The sequence below is a fragment of the Suricata suricatta genome, chromosome 10 (genome assembly GCF_006229205.1).
Source record: "Suricata suricatta isolate VVHF042 chromosome 10, meerkat_22Aug2017_6uvM2_HiC, whole genome shotgun sequence".
NCBI lineage: Eukaryota > Metazoa > Chordata > Mammalia > Carnivora > Herpestidae > Suricata > Suricata suricatta.
This window is the reverse complement of record NC_043709.1, coordinates 11361415-11381460: the sequence shown is the minus strand read 5'-3', so window position 1 is coordinate 11381460 and position 20046 is coordinate 11361415. Positions and strand designations below refer to the sequence as shown.

The following is a 20046-nucleotide window of genomic DNA, read 5'->3' as shown; positions in this document are numbered from 1 at the left end:
GTCTTTGGTTTTTTAGAAGTTGATCTTTTTAAATTTGAGAGAGAGAGAGAGAGAGAGAGAGAGAGAGCGAGCGAGTGAGTGCATGAGCAGGGGAGAGGGGTAGGAAGGGAAAGGGAAAATCTTAAGCAGGCCCCACACTCAGTGTGGAGCCTGATGCAGGGCTCAATCCTCTGGTCTGGGGTCATGACCTGAGCCAAAATCAAGAGTCAGATGCTCAACCGACTGAGCCACCCAAGTGCCCCTGTTTTTTGACTCCACATATAAGTGAAATCATATGCTATTGTTTTCTCTGACTTGTTTCATTTAGCACGATACCTTCCAAGTCCATCCTTGTGGTCACAAAGGGCCAGGTTTCCTTCTTTTCATGGCTGAGTAGTATTCCATTGTGTACACATGTATGTGTGTGTGTCTCCCATCTTCTTTATCCATTCACTCATGAGGGCACACTTTGGTTGTTTCTGTATCTTGGCTGGTATGTAAATAATTTAGCAGGTAAGGTTTTGTCTCAGTCTTTGCTTTTTAACGAACACTAAGGAAATCATCTGTCTTACCACTTGTATTTTCCATCCTTGTGTCTTAAAGCTCTACATTTTGGGAGGTATCTTCAATTCTGTTTTCTGCCTGTGGCATGTTTTCTTTTGACAATCACATTCTTGATCTCTAACCCTCTTTTGCATTCTCACATTGCTCCCTTTTCATTATACCAGTAATTGTTTTTTTTTTAATGTTTGTTTATTTCTGAGAGACAGAGAGAGACAGAGAGAGTGTGAGCGGGGGAGGGGCAGAGAGCAAGGGAGACACAATGCATGCCAGGCCCCAGGCTCTGCTGTCACCACTGATTGTGACGTGGGTTCATGACCTGAGCCGAAGTCAGTCGTTTAACTGATTGAGCCACCCAGGTATCCCTTACCCAATAATGGTTTCAGGAATGTATTAACTTCCTGGGTCTGATTCTATTCGTTGGAATGTTGCTTTACATTTTCCTCTATTCCTTGGATTGTCTGTTTCCCCCCACAGATCAATTTTTCTTTTTGTTTCTTGTGATCTCTTTCCTGCTGAAAGTTCCTCTCCTATGGCTAATGGTCTTCATGCAGTAATGATCCAGGTATAAAGACTTGGTTACCTGGTGTGGGTTTTTTCTGCCATTGTATCTGTTTTCTGACTAGTTCTCTCCCTGGAATTACAATTCTAACTGGGAACTCAGTATGAGATTAAAAAAAGAAAGAAGAAAAAAGAAAAACAAGCATGTCAGCCTGTAGGCTTTGTTTTATTGAGAGCTGCTAGGAAAGTGTGGAATGATCTCCTCCCTAAGCAGGAGACTCAAGGAAGGGGTGCCAATACCTAATACAAAAAGAATTACATTCAATTTCCCCAAGCATTCTGATCAGGTTCTTCAGAGTCAAACCCTCTGGTGTTTTTATTTTCCCTCGTTCTGATGCTGGAGAAAGGAGCCGGCACACGTGCTGGCCACCTCCACTGGGAAGGCCGTGGAAAGGCTACGGAAATGCTATACGTTGAAGTGATCAGAATACATACAGAGTCGCTGTTTTCTATTCCTTCTTGGCTCCCGCTCTGGGTGCAGGGCCCCTCTGGGGTTCCTGCTGGCAGACTGGCCCCCATAGCCCTAGCAGCTCCTGGACTCAGGCTCAGGCTTTAGCTTCTGCTCCATCTACCCATCAGGTGGTTCCCTTTGCTTTAATTGCTCCAGAAATGTGTCTAACTCCCTCATTCATTAGTCATATCACTCTTCGCCCTTTTCCATCTGATGTTACTGGTTTACTTTTACACGTCTACACTGTTATGTCAGTGGGCTCTTACAAGAGATGGGGGCTGCAGAAGTAGCCCACAACCTAAGCCAGAAGGCATGATTTTTTTTCTGCAAAGGATTTCAACCACAAGCAAGCTCTAGAATTCAAGTTCCTTTTCTTTTCGAATTTAAATTTTAGTTAGTTAATTAACATCAGGTTCCTTTTTAGCTTTCCTAAAGAACATGGAGTAGTGAATGTCGTTGTTTCTTTAACTCAGGACACCAACACTCATTGAAAGCAAATTAGAGAAGTTTAAAGGAGAATGAGAAGTGTTTACTACAATTCTTGAAACAGCCCATGTCCTTATGCTTTAGTCAATTAGACGCATTTGGAGTACAGGAAGTATCAGAATTAGTTTCTTCTCCAACGTATTTATTTCATTTAGCACAACACCTTCGGAGTCCATCCATGTGGTCACAAAGGGCCAGGTTTCCTTCTTTTTATGGCTGAGCAGTGCTCCACTGTGTATTCCTGTATGTGTGCGCCGTAACGCCCTCCGCAAGCCCGCCCCAATGTCACCTACAAGCTCACTCAGCACCATGTCTGAATCATGACAAATATAAAAAGACCTTCACAGGTCTGATCACTCTCAGAAAACAAAACAAAACAAAACAAAATTCAAGTATCTGCCAAGTAGAATGCCTAATTCTTCACCTCCCACCTCCTTCACCAAAGCAAAAGGGGCCAAGATCAGATGGCGGTGTAGAGGGAGAAAAACATTTCCCGGTACCTGCTGATCGCTACCACGCAGACTCTGCCCCCTGCCACAGACTCTGACCCTCGGTCCGGAATGGAAGGGCAATGAAATATAAACTAGTGACTGCCATGGTCAATCCTGTGCCACAGCAAGAAGGAATTAGAGTCCTAGGTTGGAAAAGTTCATCCAAAAAGTGATCCCAAATAAGCTGTTGCACTAAAACAGGAAAACATGTACAGGACAACCAACTTAAGGCAGAAGGTATGCAGAAACCCCGATGGGAGATCCAACATCGGTTCCTCAGAGAACTGAAGGGACACGATCCACACTTGACCGGTGCTTATTAACGGAACACTCTCGGATGTCAGTCCATGCTTCTTTTATCTTTTAGTTTTTAAATTTCCTTTTGAGAGAGAGCCCGTGCACGTGAGTTGGGGGAATATGGGTGTGTGTGTGTGTGTGTGTGTGTGTGTGTGTGTGTGTGTGTGAAGAGAGTCCCAGGCAGGCTTTGCACTGTTAGCGCACAGCCCCAGGAGGGGCTCAAACTCATAGGCCATAAGATCATAAGTCAGATACTTAACCAGCTGACCCACCCAGGCGCCCCTCACTCCACACTTTTTATCTTTCCAATTGCTCAATAAAGACAAAAAAAATCTTCAAGCATCTTTAAACAAAAATAATCGAAGGGCATATTTATTTCTTCTTCCTACTTACAATCTTCCTCACCTGTAACTACATTATTACCATTATCCCATCAACTGGACTATCCAGCTTCCTTCAAGAATTATTTTCCAGGGATGTCTGGGGGACTCAGTCAGTGGAGCATACAACTCTTTGATTTCAACTCAGGTCATGATCCCAGGGTCATGGATGTGGGGTCAGGTCCTATGTGGGGCTCCCTTTGTCCCTCTCCCTGGCTTGTGCTCTCTCTCTAAAATAAGAAAAATAAAAATAATTTTGAAGAATAATTTTCCAGCCAAGAATTCCCAAGATACAGAAGTTGAACTTTTTACTCATTTTAAGATTGTTCCCTTTTAGGAATGAGGAGCATAAGAACTTGATATTTTCGCCTTTACAGACTAGACATCTTTTGTTAAAGGTCTGAACTTCCCAGGAGGATGCTGACAGTGAAAGAATACCAGGCACAGACTATGGAAAACTGAGTTCTAGCTCGTTCTGCCATTACCGTGCCAGATGACCTTACCTCCTCTCTGGATCCACATCCTGATTTATAAACTAAAGTTCACTTTAGTTTTAAGAATCAATGATTCTATGAAAAAGAAGCCCTACCCAGGGACAGAAGGCACTAAAAAGGAAGAAACATTAGGCTCATTACCATGTGAAACAAAGTATTTTCTCTGCAACAGAGAGAGTCAATAAAGTGCCATTAAGTAGTCTATCTGTCTGCTCTCCCGCCCAAAGTGGCTAAGAGCTACTGTAACAAGGCAATACTTTGATTTCTCTCTTAGCCGGTATAAAGGCTCCCATATGATTACTAACCCATCAAACTGTAAAACCTCTGTGCTGTGATAAAATTTCAGGAAGCTAATGCTGTGTACAGAATTGTCAAGTTGATCGATTCTGCACTTTCCCAAAGGAACCTAAGGCTCCAAGAAAATGAGTAGACACTTCTCAAGGTTTTGGCTAAAGGTGAGTTATAGAGATACATAAAGAAAAGGTGAGGGACACCTGGTTAGATCAGTCGGTGGAGCACTGGACTTGATCCTGGGGACATGAGTTCGAATCCCATGCTGGGTGTAGAGATTACTTTAAAAAAATCAAATCTTAAAAAAAGGAAGAAGAAAAAGTTAATACTAAGGTCTATGTTCTTTATATTATGCTTACTGTAATGGCTATCATGAAAAAAGGGGTACTAATAGCATAAACTTTGGGTTCTAAACCCGGCTCTGCTGTGTACAATTGTGTGACTTTGGAAAAGTCACTGAATCTCTCAATGCCTCCATATTTTCATGTGTAAAATGAGACAGCAGATAACTACCTAATGGGGCATCCATTAGAATTAACTAAGATGGTGCATACAATATTCTTTGTTTGACTTACACACACACACACACACACACACACACACACACACACACACACACACAGAACGTAGCTATTAACCACTATTTGGGAAGGAAGACAAAAGGAAGAGAATATAGTCCACACGTGAGATCTCCAGGCTCTTTTTCACGGTCACATCAACATAAACAGGGGTGGGGGATAAGGAACAACCACATTCTTCTTACTAAAGACTTTATATAAAAGCATAGACAAAGTGAGATTAACCCAAATATAACATTTACGTCCCCAGTGTCTCAAAAATGCCTCCTGGCTCCTCAAGAGAGGAACACATGAAAGCAGATACCTGGGTGAACTTTTGCTCAGGTTGCTACGCTAGCAAATGACAGACAACCTTATCCAACATTAAGAAAACTCCAAGCAGCGCCATCTACATCCTTTGATATGGCACCCTCTCCCCACTGAAATTTCTAGAGAACCTGAAAACCAATGGAAGAGCAATGGTTAATGTAAGATTTAATGGATGGAGGCAGAGACGAGAGGAAAGAAGGAGACCAAGTTATGGAGCCAAGAAGGCCTTTATTGGGATCTGCAATTCCCAGGCGAGGTTGCGTGACTCCGGGAGTGGAGAGTCAGGGAAGTCGCCCCTGGTACAGGAGGGGCGAGGTATTTTATGGGTGGAAGATTTCCGGTCCGGTCCTGGGAGGGCAGACCACCAAATAAGGGCACTTTAGGGACGTGGCGGGATGGGATAGGTTGCCTCCTCTGTCAGAGTGGTGGGAAGCTGGGGCTCCATGATTGGCTGTTTTCAAACCGGCAGGAACATTCCAGGTCTGCAGGTGAGGGGTCGGGGTCGTCGGTGCACAGTGTTTTTCCAACCCACAGCAAAATGGCCGCTCGGTCGCCATGCCAAGGTGACTCCCAAGGTGACTCTTACAGTTAAAAGTCTAACTACTGCTTATTGAGGCTTTCTAAAATTCCACACAGTTTAGAACAATAATCATCATCTTCACAGTCCAAGCGCCCTGTCATCTACACAAAGTGAATGAATGGTACTTGATTGCCCCTCCACCCCATTCTGCAAGAATTGCTGTTAACGGGTAATACATAGGTGAAAAGATTCTTTTTCCTTTTCCACAACAGACCACCAATCATGCTGAACTACAAAAACAAAGAAAGCCTGGCTCCCTGCGTGACTCCATCCAGCTAAGGGGCCAACACTTGATTTCGGGGAGTCTGAGCCCCTGCAGGACAGCGGGGAGCCTGCTTGGGATTCTCTACCGTCCTACCCCCACCCCCTCCTGCGTGTTCTCTCGCTCTCTCTCCAAAATAAACATTAACATACACACACACACACATACACACAGAGAGAAACACTATTTTTCCTGTGATCTTATTCATGTATTTTTGTTAAAGAACTATTTTTAGGGGTGCCTGTGTTAGTCAGTTAAGCACCTGACTCCTGATTTCAGCTCAGGTCATGATCTTCCTGTCTGTAAGCCTGAGTCCTGCGCTGACAGTGCGGAGCCTCCTTGGGATTCTCTCTCTCTCTCTGCCTTTCCCCGTCTCTCTCTCTCTCTCTCTCTCTCTCAAAATAAATCAGTATTCCTTAAAATTAAAAAAAAAAAAAGAACTATTTCTCCCTTTAATTAGAGAGTCCTAGACTCTCTCTGAAACTATTCTACCACTGGATCTCATTCAGTGCTCTAGAATTTGGTTCTAGATTGAGAGGTCTTGCATCAAACACACACACACACACACACACACACACACACACACACACGCGCGCGCGCGCGTCCACCAGAGTCTTTCCTCTCACCCTTTCTGCTGCTGCCAAACTTTCCAAACTAATTATTTCCTCATCTGAATGTCTAATGGTAGATTACTGACATCATATTCATGTAATTTACCATACTCCATCTTGTGTTTTAATTATACATACTATGCATTCTCCAATACTCCCGGAAATTACTGTTCAATTGAGTTTTCATTCATAAATTAGGAATATGTTAAATGAGATATCACTTAGCTTTCATTTAAAAATAAGTGGCCTCATTTCTGCTTCCTATCGAGATGAAGGAACAAGAACCGGACAAACATATCTTGCTGCTCCAAAAAAACCCCCAGAACAACATACATGAAGTACAGCACTCAAGACACTGCATGGGACTGACCCCTCAGACAGGAGAAGCCAAGGTGGCCTTTAGAACTTCCCAGCTCACCGCCCGGACAAAGCTTCCAAGCTGTGGCACAGAGAGGGCAGAGCCAGGTGGTCCCCGTGACTGAAGACAGGGAGCTCCAAGTGGAGGGAGGCCAGTGCAGCTAGCGCTCGCGGGGACGCGTGGCAGAGGAAAGAGGGCTGCACAGAGAGAACTCCGAAGATGCGCACAGCGTTGCCCTCACATATTCAGCGAAGTCGTGAGCCCAGCACGCTCTGTGGGAAGCCACCTTAGGCTAGAGAAAGGACCGCCTCAAGGAGCTGGAGGGAGTAATGCCAGATCAGCGCCTGTTCCCTGCGGTGAGTGCGCAAAACCTGGGTGTTTCAGAAGCATCAGTCAGAGCACCAAGAACCTTAACGGTGACGGAAAATTAACCAGAGACGCAGCCCAGCTCTGGGCCTTTCCAACAAAACTTAAAAACAAAGACCTGGAAGGAGCAAACCATTTTAAAGAAACTCGGCTGTCCTGTGGACAAAGCTCAAGAAGGTTTACTGAAATAGATGTATGTTATATCTAAGCCTCCAGCAAGGTAAAAAAAAATCAGTGTCAGGCATCTAACCAAAAATTACCAGGCATTGTAAACAAGCAGGAAAATAAAATCCATAATGATGACAAAAACCAATGGTAACTGATCCAGAACTAATACAGATGTCAGAATTAGCAGACGAGAATATTAAAACATTTGTATTCCACACGTTCCAAAAGAAAGTACATGTAAAAGAAAAACAGTGCGTTAAGAGACATGAAAGAAAAATATATATAGATGAGCCACATCCAATTCCAAAGATGAAAGCTATATTTCTGAGATTTAAAGAAAAAAAGGCAACACTTACACACTGGATTGGATTAATGGCAGATTAGACATTTCAGAAGAAAAGATCAGCACACTGGGTAATATCACCAATGAAAATATCCAGAAGGAAATATAGAGAGAGGAAAAAAGACCATAAAACAATGAACAGTGATCCTTCAAAATGACACGAATGGGGGGCGCCTGGGTAGCTCAGTCGGTTAAGCGTCTGTCTTCGGCTCAGGTCATGATCTCACAGTCTGTGAGTTTGAGCCCCGTGTCAGGCTCTGTGCTGACAGCTCAGAGCCTGGAGCCTGCTTCAGATTCTGTGTCTCCCTCTCTCTCTCTGCCCTTCTCCAACTTGCACTCTTTCCCACACTCTCTCTCTCAAAAATAAACAAACATGATTTTAAAAAATGACATGAATGGTCACAGGCTAATATGGATCTCCACTGACAGCTTCTCAAAAGTAGCATGCTAAGAATAGAATTCTTAGCCATCCTGAGTGGAAGGAAAAGAGAGGGAGATGGCAGTAATCTAGTGCCAAACCCGCACATCTCACTATCACCTTTCCATTCCTTTTTGCCCTTTCCGCACTAGTTGGGATCATGATCTTCTACCCCCTTTCCTGACTTCCCAGGAGACCAGAGCTCCTACGCCACTTACCTGCTTGCTCTTCTGGGTACACGCCGCCTTCCACTGGAACATCTACAAGAGTCTGGTGTTATTTCCCCACATAGCGGTTTATTCCAAAACCCTCCTTTCTTCTAGTCAAAAAAAAGCATCCATTTCTAAAATGACATTTTTATTTTAAATATGAACTGATGATTTCAGTAATATGCACTAGCATATATGTGATTACCCAATTTAACTCTCCTGTTCTCATTTCAAAAGAGAACCCTGTCAATGAATTAACGAGTTAAAATTCATTAATTCAATCATGAAGTATTTACCAGATGCTAAATCGAACCAGTGTGATAATGAACACAGGTGATACAGTCGTATTCCTGAAAGAAGCTAGTCGGATGGAAAAAACAGATAAATATTCTCACAGCGACAGTACTACATGGCGTGGGCTAAGAGCGCAACAGTGAGGCTTGATTAAGGAACGGCTCGGAGAGAGGGGCAAGCTTTCTGAAGGAGGTGAAGTCTAAGCTGAGCCTTTAAGGCAAGAAATTAATCATGTTCGTGAAAAAGGTATTCTGGCTCCAAGGAACAGTATATGAAAAACTGTATGAAAAGCAGATAGATCTAAAACACTGCATATATGGGGACTCCGATTTGGGGGTAGAACGGAGGGAGAAAGGGGGGAAATCGTCCTATTTTCTGGGGGAAAACGAGAGAGCAAGTCAAGGGTTTCACGCTGACAGGGATCCAAGATGACATGTCCGAACTGTGTCCCTGCCCTTTTCATCGAGCTCTGGGAGAAAACCTTCCCTCTCTTAGCAAAGTAGGGAGGGCAGCACCCCTTGAAGTCAGGGGCCGGCAAACTATGGCTTTGCTCTACAGCTGGTCCACCACCCGATTTTGCACAGCCTAAATGCCAAGCACGGTTTTTACATTTTTAAACCAAAAAAAACCAAAAAACAAAAAACTAAAAGAAGAGTATTTTGTGACACATGGAAATTACATGAAATTCAAATTTCAGTGTCCATAAACAAAGTTTTACTGGAACACTGCCACACTCCTTCATTTATGTATCGTCTACGACTTCTTTCCTGTTTCACCAGCAGGGCTGGATACTTGTGACAAAGACAGCATGGCCCGCAAAACCAAAAATATTTGCCAGCAAGCCATTAGTGGAGAAAGTTTGTGGATTCATATCTTCCGAATTCTCAACTCCTTCAACTCAAGTGTCAGTTTGTCTCTTCAGAACGTTTTATAAAGAATCTCATAATCAATATTAGATGAAAGAACATAGTTCTATTATTTGGAATATAAAAGTATCATAACTTTAAAAATGAATCATCGATTTCCGTTTCCATATTTTCTACTTAAGTATTCCTTTATATATGAAATACCAATTTCTGATTGCAGAACTTTATCCTGTAATTCTGAATGAATTAAATATCATTAGTTCTAGGATTTCAAGTTACAAGTTTAAGAACTGCACTCATTTCCTCTTGTTTATAGCAAGTCTAGCCATCCTTACTTCCTGAGCCTTAATTAAATAAGAAATATCATTCTAGTGTTCAGGAACTGATAGCCCTTTGAAAGAATTCAAGAGGATGAAGAAAAGAATATGCCAAAGGAAGCTAATCTAAGAGTATTTCTACGATATTTGCCTTGAGCATTATCACATCAGAATATTTTTCAAGGGATGAATTCATCTTTTGGTTGTGTTTTACTTCTATTCTCAATAGAAAAATAAGATCATGCTTTACTGCTGCTACCAACTGAAAAGACTCTTATAATTCCTGATTTTGTGTTTTTGAACACACTTCTTTGGATACAATTTCCAATGTCTCAAGGGAAGTGCTATTTACTATTTACTTTTGTGGATTTTCAGTATGTCATTTGTCAGTCCAACTGTCATCTCTGAAGCCATATTTCTAAAAAATAAGTTAAAAAATGAAAACTTCATGGTCAGTAACCTTTGAGGGATCTGGCCCAGACCTAGGTTAGAACATGGATAGGTAGCAGACAGCATGCATAGCTTACAATGGAGATGAGAAATGACATTCTACTTAGGAGAAGTTAGAAACTGCTGACAACACTACACCATCAATAAACTGTGAGAACGGAGTAAAGTCAAACCTGTCAAAAAACAAAATTTATAACATAGATCTGGTCCTCAATACTCATAATTGATATTTTACTTAGCAGTTAGATATATATGATAACCATTCACATAATTCAAAGTAATTAGTCCAGGACAGCTAGGTCTCTGGAAACTAGATGTTTTCATATCTGTGAGGACTAATACAAGGAAGTAGGTAAGAAATGCAAAGAGAGCAGAGGATTGAAGGGAATACTTATCAGTTATCTTCAAATACTTGGCTTTTATGAAGAGAGATGAAATCTCTCATGTGACTCTGGACGACAGAACTAGGGGAGAGTGAGAAAAGCATAGTGAAAACAGATTTTAGCTCACCTGGAGGAAAACTCTTCTACTTTTTTAAGGGCCAACAACGGAACTATTTATTTACCCTGTGAGGCTGCTAGTATCATGGAAGAGTATGCAGATCTGGATGACAGAAATTTCAAGCCTGAAACCTACCTCTGTCTCTGCCTAGTGCCGCCCAGTGGCCTGACCTCTCAAATCTCAGTCTAATGGATGGGAAAAATACCACCGATCTCAAAAGAGATTGACAAGTGATGTATGATATGATCATGAAAATGTTTCTGTATATAAATGTGATTTGTATGTAAACTGGTGTAAGGCAGGTATGTAACAACAAAAACTTATCTCAATAACAGTCATTATTTGGTGGTGGTTAAGAACAGGGAAGCCAGAGCCAAACCCTCTGGGTTTAAATCCTGGAACTGCCACCCTGGGCAAGTTACTTACCTTCTCTGAATCCCTGTTTCCTAATTTCCTTTTTAATATTTATTTATTTAGCGAGTGAGCACACAACGTGCACACACGAGCAAGGGAAGGGCAGAGACAGAGAAAGAGAGAGAATCCCAAGCAGGCTCCACGCTATCAGCATGGAGCCTGCCAAGGGGCTCAAACCCACGAATGGTGAGATCATGACCTGAGCTGAAATCAACAGTCAGATGCTTAACTGAGTGAGCCATCCAGGAGCCCCCATTTCCTAATTTCTACAATATGGACATTGATGGCACTTATAATGCTGCTAACAGGAATAAATGCCTTAATATACACAAGGCACTGACAAGAGTTCCCAATACACAGTATGCACTCTCTAATATTATCTGCCATTATAATGTAATATTATTACCATGGATTCATTTTATTCATTAGTAAATTCCCTATTAGCGCAAGTACAGTTGACCCTTAATCTAAGAGTCAGGGTGCTGACCCCACCTCCACCCCCACATTGTCAAAAATCTGCCTATAACTTTGGACTCTATAAAGCCTTCACCAATAGTCTACTGTTGACCAGAAGCCTTACTGTTAACATAAACAATGAACACATATTTTGTATGCTCTATGTACTATGCACTGTATCCTTACATAAAAATAAGCTAGAGTGGGGCGCCTGGGTAGCTCAGTCAGTTAAGCATCCGCTCAGGTCATGAGCTCACGGTTCATGGGTTCGAGCCCCATGTGGGGCTTGGTGCTGACAGCTAGCTCAGAGCTTGGAGCCTGCTTCAGATTCTGTATCTCCCTCTCTCTCTGACCCTCCCCTGCTCACGCTGTCTCTGTCTCTCAAAAATAAAAACATTAAAAAAAAAAAGCTAGAGAAAATAAACTGTTATTTAAAAAAACCATAATGAAACAACATTTATACTACAGTACTGTATTTACTGAAAAAAATTCCACATTAAGTGGTCATGTGCAGCTCAAACCCACGTAGTTCAAGGGTCACCTTATACTCCATCAAAGCCTTGAGCAAGAGATAGATATTCCAGAAATGAATCAGAGTCTCAACTAAACTAATTTATTCTCACATTCAACAAATATTTACTGAATATATAGTACCTACAGAAGGCATTGGGGTACAGTGGTTAATAGTAGGGATTCCCAAACCAGTCTGTGGATATAAATCTCCACAACATCTCTTCATAGCTGTATAAACTTGAACAAGTTACCTAAACATTATGTGCCTCAGTTTCCTCTTCTGTACCAAGGGGGGAATGATGAGGTTATGGAGAGGATTTCAGTGATGCTGAGCACAGTACCGGATAGATCAGCGGACTGGCTCTATGACGGCACCTGCCAGGCACAGTTCTACACACTGAGTATACAACACCCGGCTGACAAGTCCCCTGACCTCGCAGAGCTTAGATTCTTTGGAGGGGTCGGTGGCACAGATGATAAACAAACGTGACAAGTAACGGTAAGTGCTAAACTCAGGGTTAAGTGAAGAAAAAGCAGCGTATGCGGATAGGGTAGTTCAAGCTGAGACTCGACGGTCAAGGGAGCACTCTCCTTGAGCAGCCCAGAGGTCTGGTATCTCGGGAAGCATCTGGGGCTGGGAGAAAACCAGAAGGAAAGGCCCTGAGCAGGAGGGTACAAGGTGCTGTAAGAGACTAGCAAAGAGGCCAGTGTCACTGGAGCGGAATATGGGAAGAGAAGGAGAGAAAGTCGGGGAGACAGCGGGGTTCCTGATCACACAGGGCCTCAGAGACCAGAGTAAGGACACTGGATTTTACAGAGTCTTCAGGGAAACAACTGGGAAGGCAACTGGGAAGGTTTTTAAAGCACAGGAGGGACACAATCCGACTTGCACTTGAAACAATGCACTCCGCCAATAAGCTCTCATGAACTACTGGACTCTGAGGTTCCCTGAATCCCATCATTCTAACAGAAACAGATGGACACTTAAACCTCTGGGAAATGGAGATGCACGCGACACAGAGCACGAGGGCAGACCAGCATTTCTAGCTGCTTAGACTATAGGCTAAGCACGGACGCCCAATACTCGAGTTGTTACATTCAGAACAGCAAGGCATTTACGGCCGGGTGTGTTCTGTTTGTCTGTTGGGTTGCACCGACCCAGTGTTGCGAAGAAAAGTTTAAGGAAGACGTGCCCGTTGGCTTTGGAATGATGAGACAGCAAGAGCGAGGGATTCTGGCTCCGGAAGGGGACGCCTGGGGACACGCCAGGGAGGAATGGAACACCAGAAAAAGGCCGCTGGGCAGAGGGGCTGGGTCATCACCGGTGACAAGCTGAGTACCGCACGGAGATGCCCGAGAAATAACCCAAGGTAAGGAATTACACAAAGAGATGTTACAATCCGAGTACTCCACAGACAGGAAGTCAAAGGGGTGATGGAGCTGTTTCCACGCGGCCATCTGTACAGAGAGGAGTCTGAAAATTCCAGGGAAAAGCAAAAAAGCAAGAGGAACAGAACCAGGCCTTCCCGCCAGGCGCCAGGGCAGAGAGGGATGGGGAGTGTCATGTACTGAGCCACAGGGATGTGTCCTCAGTGACATGGCAAACTTGCAGGGCAGATTATAAGCTTACTTAGTCTCAACTGCAGAACTAAGGAGAAAGATAAAGGTTAAAAAAAAAAAAGGGTGAGAAGGGCACAAAGGTGTGTGTTTGGGTGGTGGGAGAGGGGGTGGGTGACTGGGAAGAAGAAAATCATCTATTGAATCAAACAAAACTGTTCAGATTTAACCACATTTGTGGAATTCTGGGTATCTTTTCAGGAAAGCTTAGTCATTTTTAGCACAGCAGGGTTTTCCAAGAGCCCATCTTGGCTTTGGCAAGGAAATGGTTATAGGTAAAGATACCGAGCAGTGTACACGAATTCCGAAAGAAACCAAATCTCTGGAAAAAGTGAGCCTTTTTTTTTTTTGGTTCATTGTAAAGGAACATAAATTAGGCTCCAACCCACAATCGGCACCTACCCCCAACTTCCCCGAGGCCTGCGCAGCCCGGAGAAAGTGGAAAGTGTGCCAAAACAAACGGTGTGGGCCGAGGCTCCCGGCACGGAGGCTGGGCCCGAGGTTCGGGTGGAACCGACAGGAATCGCTTTAGAGCAAGGCCACAAAATGGAGACTGAGTAAACCGCAAGCACTTCCAAAATCTACAGAAAATGGAATATGCTTCACTAAATCTCAGAACGGACTGCCTACTCCAGCTCACTTCCGCAAAACCAAACCCAGAAAGGACATGGGAGAATGAAACAAAGCAAAACATACCTGCTCAGTTATCTGTCTTTAATTAAAGCACAAAATACCCGCCCTCTCCTCTTCTCCCTACCACCCCGGGACAGAACGACGACCAGGCCGCAGCTCAGGTGAAAGACTCCAGCCTTCCAGCTACAAAGAGGGGAGATAGCAGACAATGGAACTGGTGATTCATTACAAAAGAATACACTCCCGGGCCGGCCGGCTGCCACACGGGCTCACGGCGCTATTTAAAGGAACAGCAACCGCCTTTCCAACCTCCCTTATTCTTAACACCTTCCCTCCTCTCGGTCCTGATGGAAAACAGATTTTGAAGAAAATGCCAGCAAAGCACTGAGCTGTCCAAGAAAGGGAGGGCTCTGTGTCCCACAGAAACTGGCAGTCTTACGCTACAGGAGAGTACAGAGATTTTCTTTCACATCCACACACCATACAATCTTTTCCTCTCTGCCTGGTGTACTTTTCCTTCACCAAAAACAGTGTAACTGAGTCTGGGTCAGGCCAATCATTTCTTCTACTCACTGAAGTCGTTTGCAATGTTGTTTTTCTAATTTTACACCTATTACAAGAATGACTTCTTGTACGTTGTTATTTTCACAGATGTGAAGAGATGCAATAATGTGGCTCACTTGCTCAGAAATAACGGAGTATCTCAGTGAAGGACACCTACACCCCTTCCGTGAACAACGGGCAAACCTGAAGTTATATTTTAAAAAGTCATGTGAGCATGTCCGTCTAGTACAATAGAATTTTGCTTTTTCTTTTAAAGCAAAATACTGATCACCTATTGCAAATGACAGAGCAGTTTGCTAATTATACCAAAAACGGGCCTTATAAAACCACAGCCGGTGTAATAATAAGGCGCGCCCATCCAGCAGCTACTGCCATGGATCTAATACTGCATGACGCTTTGCCTTTCTGCCATCAAGTGAGCAGTTAGTTCAAAATGAAGGGATACAGGAATGTCAAGATCCAATATGCAAAGAACTGAGGTGACAAAATGACAAAAACAGATCTAAATACTTTTCTTAATATACTAGTCAAGATGGTAAACACTATCCTTAACTTTGATATCCAAACCTTGAACAGCACACAGATTTTATATTGAAAGCCTAAGTGACAGATCATTATCAAATACTGGGATTGCATATCTGGCTTGAAAAATAGAAAACAAAAATAAACACATTAAAAAACAAAACAAAACAACCCCAAAACCCAACCCTGTAGGGACAAAGAAAGATTTGGCCCATCTGGTTATTTCCTTTGATTCCTCCCCCCCACCCCCCGGATTACTAGCAACTATGTATGTTACATTGACACAGAAAATATATACACCAAAACAAATATGCTGCCATACAGAAAATCCACAAATTTGATATTCTGTACTTCCCGGCTGTAGAAATTCGGGATGGGCAAAAATGAGCATCTCTCTCTCTCTCTCTCACTCGGCACCCAGCACATCCTGAGACAATCACAGTGATTTTAAATCTGTTAGAATTCTTAACCACCAAGAAATCTCTCCAGTTTCTCTCTTCTGCTTCACTGCAAATAAAAAAGTTTCCTTCCATACCAGTTATTCAGATTGCAATATTAAGTGTGTAAAAGCATGTGTTCTAACTTGTGCTTACACATGCTCCTCAAGAAACTCAGGGCAGATGGTCCAAGAGGCCAGAGGGAACCTCTGATTATAAAAAGCACTATTTTAGAGAACTCTTTCACTGATTTAAAAATATATATAATGAAAAGTCAAGTAGCGGCAAAGCTCTCAGTAATAGCTGAGAAAGGAGAGCGCTTGGTGCCCTGTAATATTGCCAGTTAATGAAAATTGAATGAGGGCTCCAAGGTTAAGAAGTATCATCTCCCAAGCAACAAAGAGAATCTAGAAATAGGTCTCTTCTCTTTTATGGAAATTTTTGAAAAGTAAAGCCATATTTCTAGAGTTAATTAGGCGGGCAGCGAAGGGATAAGTGGAAGAGAAAAAGCATTTCAAAGATTTCTCTCCCGTTCCAAAAGAGGAGGGGTTTCTCGATCATCTCCAAACTCAGATCTGGTGAAAAATTACTTTGGAAAGATATATTCTTTGAGACTTCCCTTGCCTCTAGGTCATGCTGGCAGAATCTCCCCAGTGCTTTCCCTCCTTCCAAGCAGCACTGCAGGGCCTTATATAACATTCAGCGGAACGGTGTGCCAGCCCCTAAAATGATGCCTCCATCCAGACAGCGAGCCGCCTCTCTCGCCCTCCGGTGGTAACTTGGGGAGGAAAAGAGAAGACAGAATACAAAAAAAGGGCAACCTCCTTAAAAGGAAAGCACTGTCCGGTGATGAAATTTCCCCACGGAGCATAAAAGCCTGGCATGCCACCGATCCTAGGTCTGAGCCTGAAGGGCCAGAATGCTCGGCCACGCCGATGACTTCACTCCAACCGCAGCCCCACCATTCCCTCTCAAGCCGTGTGTAAAGGAAGATGGGTAAGGGAACACACGGAGGGCGTCAGTGCCCGGGAAACCATGGAAGACTGTTCACCTTTCCGTTTGTCAGGAATGACTTGCTAAAATGCAGATTCGGTATCGCCTGGCATAACCAAAGACAGGCAGAGAGAGAAAGAGAGAGAGAGTGGAGAGAAGAGAGAGCAGAGAGATATCTTCCATTTCCCACTCCCTCTCCTTCAAATGCCTTTTAATGCCCGTGCAATTGTCATTTATACGTTCAGATTTGTTCTCCTCGAAGGGAGGGCTCCCCCTGCCTCTGCTTCACACCTGAATATTCCCGTGGCTCCTACTGAAAACATCCCTGGCCAGTAACAAAGCCGAGAAAAGGAAGCCTATTTTTCTAGCCTTGATTTCTTTTTAACAAGCCATTTAGGACGGAGGCAGCAAAACTGTAATTCCACAGCCAATCCCGAGAAAGCAAAGTGAATCAGGAATCAGATTTCCCTAGAACACACATTCTTCTGCAATTCTTAAAAGGAAGTCAATCCCTTTCCCCTCTTTTTGGCAGTCTGTAAGAATCTCTTCCTACCTCTGCAGTCTCTCCCTCCCTCTTCTCAGAACCAAGACAAAGAGGTAGACAAATCCCCACAGGGTCTTTCCTGAGCTACAGCTGCACAGCACAGGAAACAGGAATCTGCTATGGGGCTAAGGGAGGGGGGAGAAAAAAAGGATACGGACACATCACACACGCGTGCAAACACACCCGCACACGCACACGCTCAACAGACACACACGAACACTTTTCGGTTAATAACAATAAATCTGGCCTCTTCTAAGAAGACAATCATGATTAAAACTCTGCTTAGGAAACCCGGCCCACGTATCTTTACTTAGAGCTCAGGGACCAGGAAAGAAACACACCGGGGGAGCTCAATCTTACCTGAGTTACCATTTTCTTTTTCTCCATAAACCACACGGAACCGATGATGAACTCCTGGGGCGGCCGTGCTGGGGCCCCCCTTCCCCCCCCCAGGCTAGCTATTTAAGGGCGGGGAATCGATTTCCCTTTATCCCGTTTTCCTTCCTTTCTCTTTCTAGCGTTTCTTCCTTTCTTTTCTCTTCCTCTCTGGCAGTCTCTCCCCCTCCTTCTTTCTCCAGCTCCCTCCCATATCTCAGGCAGATGGCTGAAGGAAGCCCCGCCCCTGAATGCCTAAGGTAATTAATCAGAGGAGAGCCCCACCTCTTCCTCCTCCCCCACCCCCTCCCAGCAGGCTGACATCTCCCCGACTCCAGAAACAGGCCTGCTGGAGAATGGCAGTTTGTGGTGTGCTTTTGCGCACGCGTGTGTGCGTGTGTGCGTGTGTGTGTGTGTGTGTGTGCGCGCGTGTGTAGAGAGAGGGAGGGGCAGGCGCCATGTGCAGGCATATTTTAAGGAATGCATATCTGCTATGGGGACATTAATTACATAGCTCTGGAAGCATTCACAGCAGCTCACCATAGTTAATACAGAGTCAAAATATTCCACCCACGAATACCTGATAATTAAATAAGAAATGAAACAAATTATTTAGAAAATATCTCCGCTGATGTACAGTTCATAGATGATGTGGATTTAATGAGAGATGTGGAAAGCTGCTGAATGACCCTTACAGGAAGGTTTTCAAGGAATGGACACCGGCAAGAATCTGCCTGTCCTGAACCAGTCTAATGACGGCGAAGGATGGAAAGAGAAGAGGAACGGAATAGAAGTGCTTGTTTTCTTTCTACTGTAAAAAAACCTGGGGATTCTGAAAAAAGTGTCTATAAACATTGACTGCTTAAGAAACTTCCGGGGTATACGGAGGTGCGCCAAAACGTGACTGCTTACGGCTTCCAGTTTCATTACAAATCCTGGTTAAGTGAGAATCCGTCCTTTGTGTTCCCCGCCTTCGGTATTTCAGCCTCTGCTGAAAATCATAAACTGTCTTATCTATACACTGGGCATCTGTGCCATCACTGTAAACAGTAATTGTTACTACGGAGTGCTACAGTTATAAAAGATCTGGGAGGACGTTTACTGAACAGAAGACTTTCTTTAATGTTTTCTTATTAAAACAACATAGTGGAAAAGAGCATAAAGTGTGACTCAGTCCAGAAGTCCTGGTCTAAATCCTGATTCTGCCCTTTACAAGTGATCTTGTTAGTCTTTAACTTCCCAATATAAATTTCATAATCTCTCTACTTTAAATTATCAAATTTTCAAATAAAATAATCTGTGTGGATGATGGACTTATAGTGATTATCATTTATCTCATAAAAGCTTGTTTTTGGTATTCTAATAAGGTCCTATTCAAACGATTTTGGGGTGCTTGGGTGGCTCAGTCAGTTAAGCACCTGACTCTTGATTCTCAGCTCAGGTCATGATCCCACAGTTGTGGGATTGAGCCCAGCGAGGGGCTCTATACTGAGCACTGAGGCGGCTTGAGATCCTCTCTCTACCTCTCTCTTTCCACCTCTCCTGCTCACACTTTCTCTCTCTCAAAATAAATAACTTTTAAGATTTAAAACTTTTTAATGTTTATTTATTTTTGAGAGACAGAGAGAGGCAGAGCAAAAGTGGGGGAGGGGCAGAGAGAGGGGGAGACACAGAATCCAAATCACGCTCCAGGCTCCGAGCTGTCAGCACAGAGCTAGTTACCAGCTCGAACCCACAAATCCCAAGATCATGAAGTGAGCTGAAGTCGGGTGCTTAACCAGCTGAGCCACCCCAGGCGCCACTCAAATTAATAACTTTAAAAAAAAGGATTTTGGGGCGCTTGGGTGGCTTAGTCGGTTAAGCTTCCGACTTTGGCTATGGTCATGATCTCACAGGTCATGAGTTGGAACCAGGCCTCGGCTCTCTGCCGTCAGCACAAAGCCTGCGTCAGACCCTCAGTTCACCTCCCCCCTCGCTGTTCCTCCCCCGCTTGCACTCTCTTCTCATTCTCAAACATAAAAAAATAAACATGAAAAAAAGATTTTATTTGTATTTTTATTATGATACATTATTATTATACTCTCTACTAGATCACCCAAAGTCAAAGAGATTAATCCTAAAATTAATCTTCCTGTATTTAAGATACGTACTAAAGAAATCAAAATTTAAAATCACAAATCACACTGAGAATGCATGGTGTTTTGCTATCTGTGTGAAGATTTGTTTAGCAAAACGCATAACCAACCTTGGTTTGGCACACTGCCCAATGTAACCTCATCATGCTCCTATGCAAATTAATAATCATTTTAACAATTCTGAAAAGAACACAGGAACTACCAATCTGGAGAACCTGAAGA

At 43.5% G+C, this 20046-nt stretch overlaps 1 protein-coding gene across 14 annotated transcripts in view; it reads right to left on the bottom strand.

Moving 5' to 3' along the window:
- Positions 1–20046, bottom strand: part of RBFOX2 (RNA binding fox-1 homolog 2) — a 275300-nt gene that overhangs the window by 81785 nt on the left and 173469 nt on the right. Inside the window, exon 1 of one of the 14 annotated variants that reach the window (XM_029953605.1) lies at positions 17675–17872. The exons of the other annotated variants lie outside the window; for them this stretch is intronic. Coding sequence (XP_029809465.1) covers positions 17675–17701 — 27 coding nt within the window. The 5' untranslated portion in view covers positions 17702–17872. Of the gene's footprint in view, positions 1–17674; positions 17873–20046 lie in introns of those variants that run through there. 14 annotated transcript variants of the gene reach the window in all.